General features: G+C 41.7%; 1 protein-coding gene across 1 annotated transcript in view; it reads left to right on the top strand.

Annotated features, from left to right (window-relative positions):
* PIWIL1 (piwi like RNA-mediated gene silencing 1) overlaps nt 1-15822 on the top strand; it is a 49276-nt gene that overhangs the window by 18334 nt on the left and 15120 nt on the right. The window contains exons 9-15 of the mRNA XM_084648723.1: nt 337-448; nt 5709-5829; nt 7082-7199; nt 7457-7571; nt 12860-13047; nt 14570-14642; nt 15073-15273. Coding sequence (XP_084504849.1) covers nt 337-448; nt 5709-5829; nt 7082-7199; nt 7457-7571; nt 12860-13047; nt 14570-14642; nt 15073-15273 — 928 coding nt within the window. The remainder of the gene's footprint in view (nt 1-336; nt 449-5708; nt 5830-7081; nt 7200-7456; nt 7572-12859; nt 13048-14569; nt 14643-15072; nt 15274-15822) is intronic.

The following is a 15822-nucleotide window of genomic DNA, read 5'->3' as shown; positions in this document are numbered from 1 at the left end:
CCTGCTCAAATTAATGGCTAAACCAAGTTGATAGTATATGAAATTAACTGTATATATACCAGTCTGCTTCCTGACATACTTAAAATCAATTCTCAGTGTATTCTAACATAAACTGCATTTGAAGCTAAAGTGTATCAATTGTAATCTGAACATGGAAGTTTTATTATCAGCAATAAAGTAACAAAATTTCTATTAAAATTTTAGATTACTGGATATTTTCTGTAATTTTCTGCATTTCTCTCAGTCCTCCCTGGCCCGTTTCCATGCACCTGTGAATAAACTATTACTATCTACATGTAAGACAAGATCAAAAGATTTTTAAAAATTTTTATTCAGGTATAACAACAAAACATACAGAGTTGATGATATTGACTGGGATTCCAATCCAAAATGCACCTTTAAGAAAGCAGACGGTTCTGCAATCAGCTTTGTAGACTACTACAAAATGGTATGAAATTATAACTAAAAATGTCATTTTCATTCTCCTTACTAGATTTTGTTGGACTTCAGAGCATCATCTGTGGATAGCTATTACTAATTAATTAGCGTTGTATCAGAAGACTATGCATGGTACTTTTTTTTTTTACTTTCAGATGTTTACATAACCATGCTTCAAAGTGATTTCTAGTTGTCCAGATTTTTAGAAGTATCTTGAGTCATACACCTATGGTCATTGTTAACAATTGCAACTATTGTAAAAATCCACTAAATATGTTCCTTTTTCTAGGATTACTAAAGGGATAATATCAACTATATATCTGTTTTTAAAAATAATTCCAAAAAATTCTGGCTCACCTACATTTTGAATAGCATGCCATGAAGTGTTTTAAAAATCCTGTTAAACTTTTTTAAGGATTTTTTTTTTTTTTCTGCTCCACAGCTTAACGTCTTTTTTTCAGCAAGTCTAACTTGACTACACAGGAATATATTGAAACTGATCAGACAGAAGGTGCTGTCAAATGCACAAAGTAAACCAACTTAAGTGTTTTTTGGTAAATTCTTTGCTATAGTAATCAAAGGTAATACTTTTAACTAGTAGGTACAAAATTTTCAAACAAGAGGTTTGGGGTTTTCAAGTTAATTCTGTCCCCTTCCACTCCTGATGCCAATATGTGTGAGTGTGAATTTTTTTTTTTATAGCAGTATCCATTGAGTCTCTGCCTGCGCTGTGGACATCCCTGTGTCCCTTTCCACCCAAGAGCGGAGCAGGCCCAGCTATTCCTCAGCTCCTTCTTAATACCTGTGGCAACAAGATCAAACAGCAGCACTGTCCACTTCTCTGTACACTGTGCAAGTTCTAATTCTATCTAGTTATTGAAGTTAGTGTAGTCATTAGTATTGTTCATGATAGGGTAGTTTTTATGTCCATTACGTAAAAAATAAATACCCACGCTCTATAATTTATTCAAAGTTTTTCCCATACCATAGCTGCTCTGGGATGGCAGAATGTAAGTCTCCAGGATTTATATTGTTTCTCCTTTAAGGCGACGACTTTGTCAGTGATGGACACTCTTTTAAAATGCCTCTTACTCAGTGAAACACACACTGCAGATAAGTGTCCTTTTATACAAAGAGCAACATAAAGCAGAAGACTTCTGTCTTAATCTTAGGCCTTGTCTACACTACAGGGGGAGATGGATCTAAGTTAAGCAACTTCAGCTACATGAATAACAGCTGAAATCAACATACTTCGATCTAATTACTGCGGGGTCCATGGTACACTATGTTGACGGGAGACGCTCTTCCATCAACTCCCCTTGCACTTTTCATTCAGGTGAAATACAGGAGTCAACGGGAGAGTGATCTGCGGTTGATTTAGCGGGTCTTCGCTCAACCCGCTAAATTGGCTGCCGATGCGTCGATTCCCTGGTAAGTGTAGACAAGCCCTTAAACTCCTCTTAGCATGCACCATGAGGGCCGCCTCTGAACCTGAGCGAAAGAAGACTGCCAGACTGGATCAGACTATTTCAGTGAGTGCTCTGATAAGCTCCAGGTTTACCCGGTGCACCAGGGTGCTTTTTCTTCCTGAAGTAAGCTGCACACTCTGACTACTGAGTCTGGGTAGAAGAGGACTTAGGAAAAGTATCTATAGTAGGAAAGAGCACTACTCTCAAGATTACAGCAGACACAGATTTCTTTCTGCAGAACTGGGTAAATCAAAGCAGAAATCTTGCCATGTATCTGCTCCACCTCCTGCTCCTTAGCTAACTGACAGCTCAAGGCCCAGATTGAATCCAGCTGATGCTTCTGCACTAGCTGGTCACTGAACAAGAATGGTGCTGTCAGAGGAGCATATCTTTTCCTCTTTCAGTACTAACGTATGGGCATGTGGCACTACAGCAGTGTAGTATCTGATGAAGTGGAGATTCTTCTGGCACTAAGCTTCTAGGTATCTGAGATGTACGATCCCAAGAGACATCTCTCCCTCTTAAGCTCTTGGCCTCATTATTCCCTGCATCTGAGTCCTCTTATTACTAGTGGAGGACAGAGTGGTCAAAGCTGTTCTGGTATTTGGTTTTGATGAATCTGTCAACAGTGTTTGATCTCGCACTACCAATTCAGCGCAGTGTAATTTATTCAGAATGGGCTCAGATCCTACATCCAGATCTAGCTAATGATCCCAGACAGAATATCTTCCACTGAAGTCCAGAACACTTCAGCTTTTTAGCAGGAAGGACTTCACTAGAGTTACTTTTGCACCAAAATGGAAGAGGTTCTCTGGGCAAAAATACTACAAAATATTTACTTCCCTTTGAAAACTCTCTAGAGTGACTACTGATTGCTTGTTAGCCCTAAAACATTTCAGAATCTGCATCAGCTGCATAATAACCCATTTAGCACTGTCAGATCATCACCTTTCTATTGAAGGCCATATAGGTTTCTCACACCCAACAGTTGCTAGGTTCTTCAAGGGCCTCCTGCATAGCTTTCCTCCAAGCAGAGACCTTACCCTCCTGGGATCTTAGTGTGATTTTAAGAAGCTTGATAGGGCTCCTCATTGAACCTCTTTCTAGCAATCTGCTCTCTGCCTATGAAGACTGTCTGTTTAGTAGCTGTAACTTCATCTCAACTAGTAGGAAAGAGTCAAGCTCTCTGAGCGTTTCCACCATACAGTAAAACCTCGGTTACAAACACCTCGGGAATGAAGGTTGCTCGTAACTTTGAAACTTTCGTAATTGAACAAAACATGGTTCTTTCAAAAGTTTACAACTGAACATTGATATAATACACCATTGAAACTTTACTATGCAGAAGAAAAATGCTTTCCCTTTATTTTTTTAATAGTTCATGTTTTAACACAGTACTGTATTTTTTGTGTGTGTGTCTTTGCTGCTGCCTGATTGTGTACTTCCTGTTCCAAATGAAGTGTGTGGTTTACTGGTCAGTTTGTAACTCTAGTGTTTGTAACTCTGAGGTTCTGCTGTATTTTGTATTTCACAATGACAAGACCACACCCACTATTTTTGCCAAAAAAAGTTGTTGGACTTTCACTTGAATCAAGTGATCCATCTTCCAGTTTTCTTTCCTAAACCTTGCTCTAATCAAGGCTAACTGTCACACACTGCTGTCAGGACAGGACAAAACCCTCAGGGCTATATGTAGACATGCCCTAAGTTGACCTAAGTTAGGCTGACTTACTGCCACCACAGTGGTTACTGCGGTGGCTGATATCCATGCTACCCTCCTTATGTTAGTGGTGCACATCCTCACCATGAGCGCTTCCACCCATTGAAAAGTGGCAGTGTTGGGGACTGAGAGCCAGGGCGCTAAGTACACAGCTGTGCCCCTCTGGGCTTCTTGCCTCCCAGCTGGAGGAGGGTGGGGGGCAACAATTGACCAGCTGAGAGAGGGGAGCCTCCAGGCTGTGCAGCTGGGCTCTAGCTGCTCAGCTTTTTTGTCAATTTCACAGCTCCACACAACTCCATGTAAGTAACCTGCTGTTTAGATAGACTGTGTTGCCCTAACTACATTGACATAAGCCCTATGCCTCTCGTGGAGGTGGAGTTATGTCGGTGTAGTAGGGTGCTTACGTTGGGCAGGACAAGGCTGTAGTGTGTACACTGACATAATCAGTGTAGCGTAGATCAGATTAATGTGTACACTGACCTATTTGTGTAGTGTAGACCACGACTTAAACTCTCCCAGACTATTTCTCGCTTTTGCTGACAGGTGAAGGGTCAATTTACATCCATCCAAAGGCTATCTAAATAGGTGTCTGACTATTAGAACTAACTTACTTAGATTCCAGTCTGCAGATTACAGCCCATTCTATCAGAGGCCAGAAGAGCCTCTGTAGCTTCTCAAGGAGACATTCTGATTCTTGAGATGTAACGCAGCTACCTGGAGTTCAGCACTACTTCTTAGTAGAGGGTTCCAGATTTGAATCTCACATTGACAGAGCTGTCCTGCAATTGTTAAAACAGACCGACCACTGACAACTTGGCTATGAAGTCCCTGCTTGTGAGCTATCAGAAGTGGAAGAATACAAATGGATAGTCACTCAAAGGAACAGTAACTGGTGGTTCTTTGGATTGGGTTGGCCACTCATAGGAAAATGAGGGTCGCTCATGGACTATTTACAGTCTTTTAATAGCTGGATTCTGTTTTAGTGAAGGATCTCAGCATCTGTTGGGCCTACTACTCCCTCTGCGCTTTTGGGTGCAGGACACAGGGGGATCTGGGTGCAGGCACAGCTCCAATAGACACTGCTATTCAAAAGAATCTAATCATGTGTAGTGGGGTACAAGGCTACGTGCACACCAGAATTGGAATTAATGCAGAGTAAGTAACTATTCTTTCTTAATGGCAGGAAGGGCAAAATGGTCTTTTCACCCTTCAAAAAGACATTTCCTATCTATCTTTTACCAGTAGTATTGACTTTTGAGTAGAATGACACTTTTACCTATTCTAGTGCAGGATGTCTGTTTTTAGGGTTCAAGAATTCATGATGCCATTTTGTTGGCTTGTCTGTTTCTCTGGACAATCTGCAGTTTTTCCTTATTATGCTTTCTGACTGGCTGAAACGTTTTGATATTGAGGTTTTCCGGGAGTGCAAGAGGGTTTAGTGGCTAGAAAGGATGCTTGTTTACTGTCAGCATGCACAACATAGACATTCCCTTTCTAGATTTGGGTTCTATGGTTGGTTGAGAGATTGAACAGCAACTGTAGAATGCAAAGAGAGGCCACAGGTCACCTTGATTTTTATTGGGGCCTTTGGGTGCTGTCTCACCAGTAAGGCAGTACTGGTCTCATATTGTACAAGTTGGAGAAGGGAAGAATATTAGTGTACTTGGGCTTATACATTAATATGTCAGCATGAACCTTAGTATGTTCTTGGCTATTGGTGACTTTAAATTTTGTTTTACTGGCTACCCATCTTAAGCACAGACAGCTTCTGCTGTCTGCTTGAATGGGCGCAGGTCTGGGAAAAGTGCTCAGTCTATGCATTTGATACACAATCAGTACACTAGGTAATGTGTTTCCAAATGTGGCTTGCTCCTTAATATGTGGATTACATAGTTCACCCTGAAAGTAACTTTATGGAGAAAACCTTAGATAGACCTGAGTATCTGGCTTGTTTTGAAATTAAAGATACCGTACTGGTATCTCTACTTGTTAACAGTTGAATGTTAGAAAAAAGTGTGATCATTTAGTCTCCTAGAGGCACTTGATATCTGACTAAAGTGTACTATGTAATTTCTATACAGCAATATAACCAAGAAATCACTGACTTGAATCAACCAGTTTTGGTCAGTCAGCCGAAGAGGAGGAGAGGGCTAGGAATACCAGGACCTGCAGTACTCATTCCTGAGCTGTGCTACCTCACAGGTATTCTATTAATAGCTTCTCTATACAGAAGTACCCGCCATGCAAATTGTATTAAAATATATCTTCCTCCTGCGACACTGATGGATTGAAAACTTTTTGATGAATTAGCCAGGAACATTCATTGATATAAACATAGATTTGGTAATGAAACCTGTAAATGTACTAATTAGAGATTTGGGTGTTAAAATTTAGCTATTTTCCATTGTTGTATGCGGCGTTGTTGCTGTCAGTCCTAGGATGTCACAGACCAGGTATGTGAGGTAATTTTTTTTTATTGGATCAACTTATGTTGGGGAGATAGACAAGCTTCTGAGCTTACACAGATCTCTTCTGCAGGTCTGTGTAAGCTCAGAAGCTTGTCTATCTCACCAATAGAAGTTGGTCCAAGAAAAGATATTGCTTCATCCACTTTGCGTCTGTAAAATTTAGCTAAACATTTACAATAGTGTGTAATTCCTTAACTCCACAAAATTAAAACATTTGTGCCCCTCTGTAGTTAAGACTTCCTCCTTTAAAAACATTTCCCTCTTCTTTCAGTAACTCTAGCCTTTCCAAATGATGATTGGAAAGAAGAGGAATACATTAAGCACAATTATCGTCAGTGACTCTGCAAGCTAACACCACCTTGTTTGATGAATCTAGCTTGTGTATTCAAATCTTGTTTGCTTTTTGTCACTACTGCTTTGTTTTTACTTACCTCTTGTTAACACCACAGAGTACATTATGTGTGAGCTACATACTCTTCCTACTTGCACATCAACATTATTTAAATTTCAGTTTTAATCTTCATTAGTGATTTTGAAGCCAGAAAGAATACCACTTCTTTCAGGTACCAGTTTGAGTAGTGGCAGTTAACAATGTTTCTTTTTAACTTCCTGTGTGAGTCAGTGAAGGTGGTGACTTCTCTAGTGCTGTACAAAGGGGGCTCATGCAAGATTTTCTACATGTGTTAAAAAAAAGTTTAGATTTGTGGTTTAGGTGGCCCAGTGCAGTCTTTTATGCATTGGCATGAACTGTGGCCTGAGACAGATGTGTGGAGCCAAATGATGTTTTTAGATTCTTGGTGACAGGTAACTTACTGCAAAAAATTAATATAGTCCCCATGCTTTTTCATATGTGTCACTAAGTGCACAGCATATCTCCAGTTTTCTAGAAGATGGAGTTAATAGCTGTCTCCTTGCTAAGTTTCCGTGGCTCTATGTTCAAAATAAACTAAGACCAACCTTCATTAAAAGGATTTTGCTAATTTTAGGATTGACTGATAAGATGCGTAGCGATTTTAATGTAATGAAAGACTTGGCTGTTCATACAAGACTGACACCTGAGCAAAGACAGCGTGAAGTTGGAAGACTCATTGACTACATTCACAAGTAAGTTACTTCAGAACTTCTGGTTCTTTGGGAATGAAGTGTTTTGTTTTGATTAGTTATTTTCTTTTTGGTAATGACTCAGTTGACAGGAGCTTAAAAAGAGTCAACTTTTACTGGAGAATGTCACTTTAACTCTTTGATCCTAGAAAAATCTTTCCCTTCAAGTACAAAATATATTACAATTTAGCCAGAAATCCTGACTCTCACTAGGTGCTAAGTGATTAATGGTTTTATAATTTGTTCTTAAATTTTAACAGGGATGATAATGTTCAGAAGGAACTTCGTGACTGGGGTTTGAGTTTTGATTCCAATTTACTATCCTTTACGGGAAGAGTTGTTCAAGCAGAAAAAATTCATCAAGCAGGAAAAGTGGTAAATAAGTAATTTTAATAAATTAAACATCTTTGAACAAAACAGATTTTTTTTAAAGGAGCACTGTAGGGATGTGATGACTCACCAGCATGGCACCTCCTGCTGGTCGTCCTGGGAATTTGCTCTTCCAGCCCTTAGCGCCCTCTGCAGGTTGGTGTCTCACCTGCTGCTGGCCTTTGTGTCCCTCCCGGACCCCGGTGCCCCTCTACATCAGGGTTCTGCCCCAGCAGTAACCCTACGCTCTGTCTCCCCTCCCAGGGGAACCCCCAACCCTCTAAACACACCTTGCCTCAGTGGCTATTGACAGTCATCATCTAGCCCCCGCTCACTGGGGCAGTCTGCAGTATAATGGCCACTCATCATTGGCAAGGGGTTAGGACCTGCTGCCTTTGCCTATCTTCAGGCTGCCTCTCTGCAGCCCCAGTACCTTTTAGTCTTAAACAAGGCCTGCAGCCTGGGGGTTTACCAGGCTGGAGCTCCCCAGCTCCTTTTGCCCTTCCCCAGCACCACTCCACGTCAGGTACCTTGCTCCCAGGCAGCTAGAGTGAGCCTTCTCCAACTTCTGGCCCACAGCCCTCTTACCAGGGCCAGCTGGCCCCTAACTGAGCTGGCCACAGCTGTGGCTGTTTCCCCAATCAGCCTAGCTTTTCCCAGTCAGAGCCCTCTCGAGGGATGTTTTTAACCCCTGCTTGCTGGAGTGAGGCAGCCACTCCACTACAGGCACTTAACGGCAATTCAAAATTTTTTAAAGAAACGTCAAGAAATTCAGTTTTTTAGCGAACACACTCTAAATAGTAAGTCCCAGAACTTCTTAAAAGTTCCACTAAAAACCTCTTGAGGGTTTTTCTGTTCAGTTTTATAAAAGACTCTTTAGCAAGGGAGAAGTTGACCAAACTATTTTCAAATGCACAGAATAAACTGGGACAAATAAATTCTTAGTCATCTCAGAGGTTATAAGTAATAGGAAAACTCTTTTCACGCAAACATTTTTAAGTTCTGTCCCTTTCAAGTTAGGGGACTGGAACTGGCACAGGACTTAATTACATCAAGCTACGTTGAATTTGCAAGATGGGTAACTTTGATTATGGTTCCCACAGCAAGTGTAAATCAGCATTTTTATTATCACTTGTCTTGCTCTATATTTTATTCTTTAATAAGTAAATACAGCACTAGTTTGCTTGGGACTAATTTTTAGTTTAATAAAACTTGAGACAACTATAAAGTTGCATTGTTCTTGCAATACCTTAAGGCTTGATTGAGCAAAGCACTTTCACACATGCTTATCTTTAAGCGTGTTGATAGTCCCAGTGGAGTCAGTGTGCTTTTGTGCATTGAATCAGAACCTCAGAGAATTGTGTATGTTCAAAACCAGTATGTTACACTTAGTGTAGCTGTTTGACTTGTCTGCATACTATTTTTTATTTGAACATTCTTGCCCATATTTGGGTCAAACATTTAGACAAATACAATTGTATCCATCAAATTTAATATATTAATGTTGTTTGGAATCATGGTTGTTATGCGCACACACAATACTCGTGGGGGGATTCTGTGCCAAAAAAATTAATGCAAAATTCTGCATATTTTTTGTCAAAGTAATGCAATATAATCACACCAGTTTCAATTGTTTTGGTAATTTTATTTAAACTACAATACAGAAAAAAGTCACTAACTATTCAGCATTTCCTGAACATATGAAAGTTAAGTTATGAACACTTGAAATGCAGCATATTAGTTACCAGTTATAATCCTGGATTTTTTTTTTAAAATTACGTTACAGAACAAAACAAAACAAAAAAAGTAGAATGTCATTTTAAATTGCTCAGACTTTCACACATGAGTCATACAGTTTTGCTAATCATTGTCCTGGACCTGGGTGGGTACTTGGGGAAGTGCTTGCTTCTGATTGTCCTAACATTTTATTGACTGCTTGGTAAACGTTTTATTTGCTCTGTCTTTTTATTTTTTTAAATGGGTAAGTAAAATAAATCCTGAGCTGTAATCTAACCCCATTGTGCCATTTGGCCCAGGAAAAAAGTGAGAAAGCACATAAATCTTCCTAGCTGATGGGCTTGTATACACTATACAGCTAAAAGTCGGGCAGTGTAGCCGCTGTTTGTTGGCTCTCCTGCTGACAAAAACCCAACGACCAGTGCTATTCCAGTGCTTAAATTTTCTGACTATAAGGATAGTTTTCCTGATATCTAACCTAGATCTCTTTTGCTGAAGTTTAAGTCCGTTACTACTTGTTTTACATTCAGTGGACATGGAGAACAATTGATCACAGTCCTGTTTATAACAGCCCTTAGCATATATAAAGACTATTATTGAGTTCTCACCTCAGTCGTCGTTTCTCAAGACTAAACAAGCACCCGTCCTCATAGGTCTGGTTTTTTAATTTTCATTTTTGTTGCTTTCCTCTGGACTCTTTCTCCAATTTGTTTACTCTCCGACCCTCCTCAGAGCTGAACCAGTTGGACTCTGCACCCAGTACCTTGGCATTGGTGTGGAGTGCTCCTCCCGCTGTGAGAATCTCTTGGCACTGTTCTCCATCGCCAATGCCAAAGAAAACACACAAGAAACAGTTGGCTGAGGGGGGAGTACTAACTGACTCTGAAGAAAGCCAAGCATGGGGAGCACAGCATAGTGCGACTAGAGTCTGGCTACTCCTCTGTGCCTGCTCTGAGAGAGGCACCATTGACTCCTTCATGTATGCAGGTCCATTGAGTCTGGTCCCGTATCAACATTTGGTGCCAGAGGGACAATGCGACACCAGCAAGACTGTAGTACTGTCTACCCCATGGGAGTTCGTTGCAGCCAGGGACTTGCTGGACTTTCAGCACTGCCGTTGATGGAAGTGCAAGAGTTGGCAATGTCGAGCAGAAGCGACCATGTTGCCCTGAGCTCCTGTTGAGTACAAGGCCTCTCAGTATCCTCTAGAGGGAAACCATCCCTGCTGGCCTTGATGCAGATCTCCATGTCTTGGCACCATTCCCCAGCACGCCTCTCCATGGTGTCCCCAGAGGAAGGCTTGTCATCTGACTTGGAAGTGCACTCATATTCCCAGATCCCAGTACCCCGCTGGTCAGTCTTATCTTGTTGTGGGTCTGGGTGCAGGGGTACCCCTGAGTGCTTAGCACAGTGGGTGCTGGCCTTTGCAGATGCAATGGCCTTTTTGGAACCTGTGGGTTTTCCCGCACTGCAGGGGCCCCCATCCAGGCACTCGTACTCTGGTGTCAGAGGAGAGCACCTCTATCCTATCGAGCAACACCTGACCAAGATTCCAATACCAAGCCCAGTACCAATTATCAGGACGTAGAACCTTGGGACTGGAGTGGTGCAGAAGAAAAGGACCCTCTGCCAGTGCAGGTCTCCTTTCTCTTCCCCCAAGGCAGTGTCAGGGTTTGTGCATTGCCTCTACATGATGACTTCAAAGCTTACTCTTTTCGACAACTCCTGGTGGCCTTTAATCTTGAACTGGAAGTGGAGGTAGTTAGAGTCCTCCCACAGCCTGGTCGCTATTTTGACTGCGTGGCCACATTGAAGGTGGCTCTCCTGCTCAATGTGGCCATCATGGGACCAGTTAAAGCCCTGTGGCAAACCCCATCCTCACACCTCAAGGAGTGCTGAAAAGAAGTGTATTGTTCCTGCTCAAGGGCATGAGTACTTGTACTCCCACCCCCCTCCTGGGTTCCTAGTAATCTTGGCAGCCAATGAGAGGGACAGACAAGGGCAACAAGCAGTGACCCCCCCGCCCCAAGAGAAAAGACTCAGACCTTTCAATAGAAAGGTCTTATTCTACTGGGGGTCTGCAGCTCCACATCTCCAGCCAGCAGGCATTGCTGAAGAGGTGCAGCTTAACTTAATGTTGAAATTCAAGGACTCGCTTCACCGGGAGTCCAGGCAGGAGTTCTCTTCTCTGGTAGAGGAGGGGAAGTCTGTAGCCAGGGCTTCCCTGCAGGCCACTGTGGACTCCGGTGGTTAGGTCCATGGCTTCTGTGGTGATCATGCGCAGATGCTCTTGGCTCCAGTCCTCTGGACTGGCAATGGAGGTCCAGCAGTCCATTCAGGACCTTCTGTTTGAAGGTGCTTCATTCTTCTCAGAGCAAACGGAAGCAGAGCTTCCTTGCTTGAAAGACTCCCTCAAGTCCCTACGTCTGTATGCCCAGGCACTTTAGAGGAAGCACTTCAGTCCCCAGCACTCCACCTATTTCTCAGTTCCACTGCCCCATCAGGACCTGCAAAAGAAATGAAACACGGGTTTTAGTTGCAGGCAGCTGCCGTCATCCACCTGAGCATCCCTACCTGGCCCTCCCAGATACTGAGTCGGGGGAGAGAAGAAAGATAAGTGCGGGAGCAGCCAAACAGAACATCTGCTGGGACACCCGAGGGTGTTATACTAGTTCCCATGCCACCAGATCATGTCTCCCTTTTGTTTTTGACAATCTGTCCCACTTCATTGTGGCATGGTCTCATATCACCATGGACCACTGGGTGATGAACACTGTGGAAAGGGGTTATACGCTTCAGTTTATTTCCACATACCCTCCTTCCCCATCCCACTTCAAGAACCCTTCTCACAAACAACTTGTGGCCCAGGAGGTGCAAGCCCTTCTCCTAATGGGAGCTGTGAAGGAGGTTCTGCAGGACTTAAGAGGGAAAGGGTTTTACTCATGCTATTTCCAAAGGCCAAGGGCGGTCTCCAACCTATTTTAGACCTGTGTCGTCTGAACGGCGACCTCAAAAAAAAAAAAAAAAATGAAGTTCCACATGGTCTCCCTGACCTTAATCATCCCCTCCCTGGATATGTGGACTGGTATGCTGCCCTTGAGAGACACTTATTTTCACGTCTTGATTTTCCAAGGTCACAGGAGGTTTATCAGGTTCATTGTAAACCAAACTTGCTACCTATTTATGTATTGGAGGGGTAGCCGTGTTAGTCTGTATCCACAAAAACAACGAGGAGTCTGGTGGCACCTAAAAGACTGACAGATTTCTTTGGGCATAAGCTTTCGTGGGTATAAAAACCCACCTCCACAGATGCATGGAGTGAAAATTACAGATGCAGGCATAACTATACTGACACATTAAGAGAGGGGAGTTACCTTAGAAATTTCTGAAACTGAATTTAAAAAAAAAAACTTGTTTCATAGGAAACTTTTTTGTAAATTCTCAGTTTTGATCAGCTGGAACTGCAAAGGCGGCTGATCTTGCTATATTAAGACATAGATTTTGTGAAAGTTAGTTGTGCTCCAGCAGGACTTAATTTAATCCTTTCTCATTTCCAGTTTGACTACAATCCTCAATTTGCAGACTGGTCAAAAGAAACCAGGGGAGCTCCCTTAATTAGTGTAAAGCCATTGGATAACTGGTTGTTAATATACACACGGCGCAATTATGATGCTGCCAATGCACTAGTTCAAAATCTATTTAAAGTCACACCAGCCATGGGCATCCAAATGAACAAAGCTATCATGTAAGTACTGTAGAAATGTGATAAATAACTTGCTCAGAAACTCTGATAGCTCTTTAAATTTTTCAGTCATCGTGTTAAATGAGGAAGGAGTTGTAATATCTATTTCTATAAAACTCTTTTAATTGTATATATCTATTTATCTGAAGGTCTCCAGAGATCTCAAAATTTCAGATGGTTAATTACTTAGTAAAAAATTAGGTTTTGGAGCTAGTGTTTCAGTCCATGGAAGCTTTAACTGAGGATTAGAGAGGGTGCTGCTGATAGGAAGGATTCTGCTGGATGTTGAAAGTTGAACTATTCTAATTGGTGGAGCTGCCTTTAATATAAACAGGAGCAGCAGCAGCACAAATTCAAGTGTACAGTAACTCCTCGGTTAATGTTATGTTCCTGATCTATTAGAGAACATACTCGTTTAAAGTTGCACAGTGTTTGTTTATAATGTTGTTTGGCCGCCGCCTGCTAGTGAGTGGGGGCTTGGAACCAGGGTGGGCTGGCAGCCCCCTATCAACTCCACCTCCCCCAGTGCTGCCCGCCCGTGGATCAACAACTCCTCCTCTTCCCTCTTCCCCCCGCGTCTCCAGCCTGCAGCAATCAGCTATTTTGCAATGTTCAGGAGGCTGAGGGGTTAGGGTTAGGGGGTGGAGTGGGGATGGGCCAGGGGTTGAGCACCCGCCGGCACTTTGGAAAGTCAGCAGCTGTGCATGCAGTGTCCGGAGGAGGGAGTGGTGTGCTCCAGCGGGATAGTGAGAGTTCGTCAACATGTTCAGTTTCCGCAGAGAAGTGTTTGTTTGCAGCCCATGCCATGCATCTATTTTGTCTCCTGCCTCCCTTGCTGCCGCTATGTAGAGTGCGAGGCTACATTAACAACGTATTAACTCTTGAGGGCTCAACCGAGTGCTCGTTCATCATTTAGCAGCAAGGCATTCCCTGGGAAATATCCCACCTGATATCAACATGGTTGCTTTAGGAGAAGCTCAGGGAGCTCATGAGCAGATCTCCAGACAATCCTCTGATTAGAACTTTTTTAAAACTTATACTGTATATGTATATAATGTCTTTTGTCTGGTGACAAAAATTTACCTGGAACCTAACCCCCACTCCTATTTACATGAATTCTTATGGGGAAATTGGATTCACTTAATATTTTGCTTAAAGTTGCGTTTTTCAAGAACATAACTACAACATTATGCGAGGAGTTACTGTATTGTCAGCCTTTCCAAAGTCAACTTTAAAGTATGACCAAAGTCTCCTTTAGTCAAGCTTCTGACTCTTTTTAATCTTGATTTTCCTTCATTCTTACCAGAAACTCTGGTTCAGGAATGTTTCCTTTTAATTCTTAAGTGGTAGAGTGAACACCTTAGTACAGTGTGAATACAGTAACTTTGCTAAAAGCTGTAAATTTAAGCTACCTTGTACTTAATTTCTGTTGCATGGGTAGCCTATGTTCTTGTTGCTGCTTCATGAGCTACTCTAACTTCAGCTACAGCCATATCACTTTTTATTTTCTTGTTCCCCTTTTTAGGATTGAAGTAGACGATAGAACAGAAGCTTATTTGAGGGTCTTGCAACAAAAGGTTACCTCTGACACACAGATAGTATGTATGCTAATTCCATAATTTCAAAGCATGTTAATCTCTACTTTTGGTTATGTATTGCATTAATATCCTAATAATGAAATGAACTCTGTGGATTTACACTTATGGAGTTACGTGACTAACCTCCCAAGTGTCAGATGATACTTATGAGGCCAGGCATGTGTAGAAAATTATGTATTTAGATAGTGTCAGTGCTTAAATATAGAATTGTTGAGCACCCACCACCGATGGAAATCAGACCACTAGTTTTAGGCACTGGAACTTAAGCACCCAAACTGTCTAAATATGTCCCAGAAAACACTTGGGATTTTTCTGTTGTGCTGGAACAGGAGCTATAGCAGTGTACTGTATGCAGATCTTTCAAACAAATAATAAATTTGATTCTGCTGTAGTTTGTTTTTTTTTTAAACTTTTCATTTTAATTTTTAAGGTAGTTTGTCTTCTATCCAGTAATCGTAAAGATAAGTATGATGCTATCAAGAAATACTTATGTACTGATTGCCCAACTCCAAGTCAGTGTGTGATAGCTCGCACTCTAAGCAAGCCACAAACTGTAATGGCTATAGCAACGAAAATTGCTTTACAAATGAACTGCAAGATGGGTGGAGAGCTCTGGAGTGTTGAAATCCCAGTAAGTAGCTGGCTTTGTTTCATTAACCTTGAGTCAGTTAAGTCTTGTGTGTCGTCCCGTCCCCCCCCCCAAACTCTGATCACATTTAAAGAAAATACTAGAAGACTTTCTTAACTTGTTTGGTACAACTTTTAAACATTTAAATGAGTGTTCAGAAAGGCACCAGATGATTGATTTACTACTTCTAAATTTCAGTTGGTTACCTGTAGTGTATCCTACCCAAAATAACTTGCTTCCAAAAAGAAAATGCCAACATGGGTAAACTTAACGCATAGGATACATGAGGAAATAAGCAGCTGATAGAACTTTTAATTGAGGATGCAATTGGAGGCGTTAAATAGTTCAGTTGTAAAATGTAGGCTTCTGGCTGTCAGCATGGATACTTTCAGTAGGCACTCCATAAAAACAGAGTCATCTTAAAATAAATAAACATTTTGGAAGTAAACAGTATCCTGAATAGTGAAAAAACTGATTATTTTTGAAGTTGGTGCTTTGTGTATAATACTTTAGTGCAGATATGATAAATGTTTGCTTTTTGCATGTTTTTGC

This window comes from Lepidochelys olivacea (genome assembly GCF_965140295.1).
Source record: "Lepidochelys olivacea isolate rLepOli2 genome assembly, chromosome: 15".
Taxonomy (NCBI): Eukaryota; Metazoa; Chordata; order Testudines; family Cheloniidae; genus Lepidochelys; species Lepidochelys olivacea.
The sequence above is the reverse complement of the archived record's forward strand: the minus strand, read 5'-3'. Positions and strand labels throughout refer to the sequence as shown.